General features: G+C 50.9%; 1 protein-coding gene across 1 annotated transcript in view; it reads right to left on the bottom strand.

The window, feature by feature from the left end:
* Positions 1-1683: 1683 nt before the first annotated feature.
* The window catches only part of TGFBRAP1 (transforming growth factor beta receptor associated protein 1), a 61410-nt gene continuing 56561 nt past the window's right edge, over positions 1684-6532 (bottom strand). The window contains exons 11-12 of the mRNA XM_047068557.1: positions 5993-6426; positions 1684-4329 (exon numbers count right to left, since the gene is read on the bottom strand). Of these exons, the coding sequence (XP_046924513.1) occupies positions 4153-4329; positions 5993-6426 (611 nt within the window). The 3' untranslated portion in view covers positions 1684-4152. The remainder of the gene's footprint in view (positions 4330-5992; positions 6427-6532) is intronic.

Raw genomic sequence — 6532 nt, 5'->3', positions numbered from 1 at the left:
TTAGATGATGCTCCAGCCATTTAGTGTTTTTGAGAAGGTGAAAGGGCCTCTGGTCCATATGGTCTAGCTTCTCGTACATTTTCCTTTCAGACGCTGAGGCTGACAGACCTGCCAGGAGCAAATGGGGGTGGTAGTTGGTATTTAATTAATCTAACACGAGTCACAGCCCATTTCACAAAGTCAGGCGCCAGTCTTTGCCTCTACCAACAGTCACATTTAGGACATCAACTCACGCTTTCTCTCTCAGCCACTTGGCCTTGCGATGTTCTTGTAGGCAGTGGGAACCTACCACTTCTCCCTTTCCAGGCAGGTTTGTAAGCCTAAGCATGCTCCCCTCTACTCTTTAATACGCTGAGCCACAGGATACCAATAACACAGAAATAAGAAAAGGATCTTAAACTTGCTGCTTTATGACTTTCTGAAAGCAGTGACATCACTGTGTGAATACTACAGTCAAGGCTGGCTAGGTTGCAGGTTCTCGTGGCTTGAGAAGCACCAGGCGGGGATCTCTGCCGGCAGAGACTTGAACTCTAGCTGGCTGGACTTGTCCTCCCAAGAAAATCATCCCACCAACCTGTGCCTCAGTGTCTTCAGCCTGAGATGCGGATGATTTGACACCTCACCTCTACTGTCACCCACACGTACTTGGAATTTACCAGCCGGAATGGCATGCGGTACAGGGTTAGAGCACTCAGGGACGATCAGCTGTGTTAACACAGCCTCTCCTCAGGGCTCACACAGCACCTATAATGAAAAAAGGAAACACGGCAGGGGCGCCTACGTGGCTTAGTTAAGCGTCTGACTCTTGATTTGAACTCAGGTCATGATATCGCGGTTGTGGGATCAAGCCTAGTGTTAAGCCCTGCGCTGAGTGTGGAGCCTGCTTGGGATTCTCTCTCTGCCCCTCCCCTGCTTGTGCTCTCTCTCTCAAAATAAGTAAATAAACATTAAAGAAAAAAAAAAGAAATATGGGAATATGCTGTGAAATTCATTTGACAGGGTTTCTCGAAGACTTGCTATCAACAAGGATGAAGTAAAATTTTAAAGGTGAGACGAACAAAAAAGTTCTACTCCTTGAATATGTTCAGAGTTAGAAATCCACCGGCAACAGGTCTACTTAAAGGGCATTTGGCTGAAAGGTGAAGTATGTGGGAAGTTGCCAGAAGTCTCCTTGGCTAAATTCCTCAGGGTATGATTGATCTAAAGGTAACAGATGTCAAGGAGCACCTTGAGAATATGCAGGAGATAAATACAGAAGAGGACCATTTAAAACTCAGTAAAGTGGTAACGGGGCGCCTGGGTGGCTCAGTCAGTTAAGCGACTGACTTTGGCTCAGCTCATGATCTTGCGGTTTGTGGGTTCGAGCCCCGCTTGGGGCTTTGTGGTGACAGTGGGGAGCCTGCTTGGCATTCTCTCTCCCTCTGTCTCTGCTCCACCCTCATGCACTCTCTCTCTCTCAAAATAAATACACTTAAAAAACATTTCAAAAATTATAAAATTTAGTCACGTGATAACAAAGAATTTCAGAGGTGGCCAATGTAAGTCCTCTGCAGGTGCAGGTAGGAGCCACGAGGTACAGATGAGTAAGTTCCGGAACTCCTTGGACTAGGTATTGCACCAAGTGGAAAGCACCACTTCACCGAGATAATTTTTATTTAAAAAAAAAAAAATTACAGAAAGAACAAAGAATTAAAAGAATTTTAATAAAATCAACAAGTTTACATTTGTACATCTTGTGTATTTGGGACCCGACCAGGGGTGAAGGATAAAGTTGCAAGGACAAAAGTTTCTGTAGGAGAGCAAGCGAAAAGCAAGGGCTACCCTCGTTGTGCGACGGGCATGGGTTTGATGGTGTGACCCCACGGCCTCCTGAGCTGCTCTGCACTCACCAAGGTCATGGGCAGGAGGCATCCTGCTCTGAGCTCAGGCCCAATGCTCCACACCCTACAGGACACGCCCATATGAACACCTGTGGGGCAACAGCAGAGAAACAGTTCATAAAATCTAACAGTATTGCCCCTCGAATATTAATGCCAACTGGGTTCGGCTCATGCTGTTTTAACTAGAATCGTTACACGGAACCTAATGAGGGGAGAAAAGGGCTGAGCAATGTTCTAGTTGTTCCACTCAATGGCACAGTCACAAAACAGCAGGCCTTTAGAGAGAACTATGTCTTTTAAAAATCTGATTTGCAAAAAAGGGCCCGTGGACGTCAGAGAAAGAGGAGAACGAGGTACGGTTCTGAACACAGGAGGCCACTCAGCTTTAATCCCCGTCATTCTAAAGGATGAGAAACGTTTCAAAAAAAAACCGACCAGTGTTCGGAGAGAGCGGAGACTAGTGTCCCCAAGTTAGGAATGAGCAATCACAAGGTGCTCTCAAGATTTTACCCACGTCGTGTCCAGCGAAACAGCGCTTTTGGAAGCGTGACACGGTACGTGCTAGGGGCTTGTTCTTGGAGGAATAAACACGAGCTCGTGAGTTGTAACCATAACGTGCACAGTAATATGACCATCCCGGAACAGTCATCCACAGGGTCAAGCTGTCAAACTCGTGACCGGACTTGGGCTTCATCCCCACGTACGCAGTGTGCGGCTGAGTTGCAAGAGTTTCTTCATTTATTCTTTAGACGGAGACACAGGGAAGAACGCGGAGGCGCCTTTGCTTTCTTGGGCCACTCGGAATCACAGAAGGACAAAGAATACTGACCATTATTAGTACAGGAGAGCACTGTTCAGACAACGGACAAGGAGCGCTTCACCCCCGCTGTGAGGCCCAGGCCGACGGAGAGAGGCTCTGTTCCAGGGTCCTCTCCTGTGACACACGAGCTAATGCTTGTTTCCCTAACGCTACAGCAGGGGGTACAAGTGTCTAGTGTTAGTTCTTAATAGAATCATTAATCCCAACGATGAAATTCAAAACAGGGCAGCGAAGGAGGGACGGCTTCGGCTCCTCCACGACGTTAGGCGGAGACACAAAATGACTCAGTCTGTGGTGAACAAGAGGGACTCCTCCTGTGAGTTCAGGAAACCTCAGAGCAGGCGTGTAAAGTGCTGGGAGGTAAGGCAGCCTGACTGGACTTCCTCATCGGGGTGTGCAGAAGCACCCGGCAGGAAAGATGACCGACATCTCGGTCACGGGCGAAGGCAGCTGTCACCGCTGCCCGTCCTGCTGAGGGTGTGAGGTTAAAACCGGCCTCTCCTGAAATTCTGCTCGGCTTGTGCTCGCAACGTTTCCCTTTTAATTTCCCGAGCGTTCAGTAGGAGGTACATTTTAACAAGGAAAAAAAAAAAAATGTCCCTAACGGATATGACGGATGAATTTCTAAACAAGAGAAAAACTGCAGAGATGACAGAACTTCAAATAAAACTTTTTAGTCAAACATGTCAATTGCGGAGTTTCAAATTGGCAGGTGTTGTGACAGTACAGGGACCGAAACCTGGGCCCTCACCTGCCACAGGTCTCCCGTCCACTGTCCTCTTACAGATGGGGTGAGCGGCTTCTCTCTTGGGGCTACACCGTTTTCCGACAGGTCCTCACTGGCGAGGCAGCCAGAAGCGTACAAATTCCCCCGAAAGGGGGTGCTCGGGTAAACAAGGCAGACTCCTTTAGGGGTTGAGAGTCACACGGGAAGTAGAAAGAACAAAAAGATTTCCCCAAGGTCAGCTAAGGGCAAAGGCGGAGCCCACGAGGTAATCCTGGAAACAGACAGCCCCCCTCCCCCCCAACCCCTGCTCGCAACCGTGCGGCTCCTCACCCTGCTGAGCGAGCTATTCATCCCTGTGCCACCCTGGAGCACGTTCCCAGTGCAAATGCACATCTGGAGACTAGGGCACCGGAGTGGGGGAATCCAGCATGTCCACACTGCAGAGAGAAGGCTCATTTTTCTCTCAAAGTAGGCATTCGTTTTGGATTACAAAGTACCGGGACGGGCGAACCCTAACATGTCTCTATTTGTGGGATTTTCCATTTACATTCAATGTAGAGTGGTCAGCAGTGAAGAGCCCCTGTTTCACGTTGACCAACGTCTCCCCAGCACCCAGATGTCACCCCTTCGTCCTGGCTGGCACAAGTGCAGCGGCTTCTGCTCTCCGCACCCAGCAGGCTTGGTAAAGAGCTCAGGGTCCTTCTCACGCCCTCGGGTGGGCCTCCTCAAGTCCGTGCGCCAGGGCCGGGGGGGCTGGGGTTCGTGTGTCTGCCGGCAGCACAGTGGGTGTGGACGAGACCACCATTTGGATACCTAACAAACACGGGCTCACGAAAGGGATTTTGGCACATCTGGCAGAGCTTTTTGTCCGAAAGCCGAACTGAGCTTCCTTTCAACTTCATCTGCAAAAAAAAGACCGAGGACACCGTCAGCTAGAGTTATACCAGTTTTTCAGAGTGGACGTGCGTTACCCCACGGATGATTGTTACTCATGAGGACTGCTTTAACGTCCATTTCTTTGAACAGAATATTAGAGGAGGGGCACCTGGGTGGCTCAGTCGGTTAAGCATCTGACTTCGGCTCAGATCACGATCTCACAGTTTGTGAGTCTGAGCCCCATATCGGGCTCGGTGCTGGCAGTGCAAAGCCCGCTTTAGATCCTCTGCCACCCGCCTCAGAAATCATAAACATTAAAAAAAAAAAAAAACAACCACCAGAATATTAGAGGTGAAAATAAACAAAAACGTCCCTAGGAACCGGAGAGATAAAAAAAAAAAATGCTACAAAACTGCTTTCTTAATTTATGAAAGTAACTGCTGCTCGCCGGCCACGGGCTTTTCTAAACAGGCCCTCTCTCAAACGTTCTCTGAGCTCTGTGTTTGAGCCAACGCCTGTTGGAAAGTCATGTCATGTTAGAGCTGAATAAAGCTGTGTAAATCATCCAATTCCTTGGCCTTCTCATTTGCAAACAGGGAATGTAAGGCACAAATAAGGGACTCCATCAAAGCCATATGGTTCATTCATGGCACATTCCTGCCTGGTCCTAGAAAACATAATTTCATTTGTTTAAAGGCAGTGAACAAAACCGGGCTGTAAACCCCCAGTTCTGCGAGGTAAAAAGCCTTTTTGCACCATTCACTGGTGTCAACCCAGGCAACTCTGCCTACCGGCAGGACCAATTACCAATTCAGTGAATTCACCCTGTACTCATTAGTTTCATCAGTCACTCAACAAACACTTATTAAACACTTTTGAGATGCCAGGCTTGGCTCTAGGGATACTGAGATACACAGATGAAGTTCTGTGCCCTCAAAGAACCCAGAGTCTAATGGTGAAGGGAGACAATTATGAATGCATGCCAGAATGTGCGGTGGGCGAAGGAGGGGAGTTATCTGCTTGAAGGGATATGAAGGTTTCACAAAGGAAAAAATACCGAGGCTGGGTTTTGAGTAGGCGTTCACCAGGCATAAAAGGAAAGGTTAGGACCATCTCAGGGGGCACCGCAGGCACGAAGCCTGTATGTGTGAAGCAACCTATCACATCTGGGAGATTCCACACGTCCTGGGAAGCAGCAATAGACAGAAAGGGCCAGACCAAAGGAGAGGAGATGGAACCCTCCAGGCCTCAACTCCTCTACTGGGGAGTCACGAAGGCTTCCACGGGGGAGGAACACATCGGGCTCCTGCTCTGGAAAGATCCCCCTGCCGGCTGCATAGAGTGTGGGTCTCACAAGAGAGAAGTCTCCAGAAAGGGATATAAACTGGGGACTGTCGGGGACGGAACGTTTGTATCCCCCTCTCCCAGCCCCTTCCTATGCAGAAGTTCTAATTTTCAATGTGACGTACTGGGGGCCTTTGGGAGGTGACAGAGGTTGGGTGAGGTCATGAGGGTGGGGCTCCCAGGACGGGATTCGGGCCGTGACAGGAAGATGTGTCCTGCTGGTGGGAATGCAAACTCTTGCAGCCGCTCTGGAAAACGGTATGGAGCTTCCTCAAGAGTGCAAAAACAATTCCCACACGGTCCGCTATTCCACTTGTGGGCGTTTCTCTGAAGCCCGGCTCTCACCTTGTCGTACTTGTAGATCAGGTTTTCGGACTTGGCCAGGCCGAGGGCCACCTGAGTGGTCCTCCGGGCGTGCACGCTGTCCCTGACGGCCCCGGTCAGGAACGGGCGCAGGAGCTGCACCGACCAGGTGCCCGGCAGCAGCTGCAGGACGCGGGCGGCGTCGAACTCGGCCGCGTGGTGGTTCAGGAGGTCCGTGGCGGCCACGGCCAGCTCGGGCACGGAGGGGCCGGGCTGGAGATACATGGCCAGCAGCGTGTGGAAGAGCCGCTGCCGGTACGGCGGGTCTCTGCCCTCGGAGCGCCACAGGCAGTAGTCCTCAGCCGCCGAGAAGTCCTGCAGCTCGTGCACCAGGATGCGCAGGGCCTCCTCGTGCTCCTCCAGCTTGCCGTGCAGGATGGCGCTCTCCATGGGGAGGCCGGCGCCCCGGACTCTATCTGTGCGGCAGCAGCCAGCGGTTAGAGCCAGCCCCGGCTTGCCCCCAACCCCCGGGTGCTCTCAGCCTAAGAAGGGGTAAACGGGAGCCGGCCACCTAGACGGTTC

Source organism: Lynx rufus, unplaced genomic scaffold (assembly GCF_022079265.1).
Source record: "Lynx rufus isolate CCGP_SWC_20201006 ecotype Redwood Valley unplaced genomic scaffold, mLynRuf1.p SCAF_8, whole genome shotgun sequence".
Classification (NCBI taxonomy): domain Eukaryota; kingdom Metazoa; phylum Chordata; class Mammalia; order Carnivora; family Felidae; genus Lynx; species Lynx rufus.
This window is presented reverse-complemented; position numbering and strand designations above follow the sequence as displayed.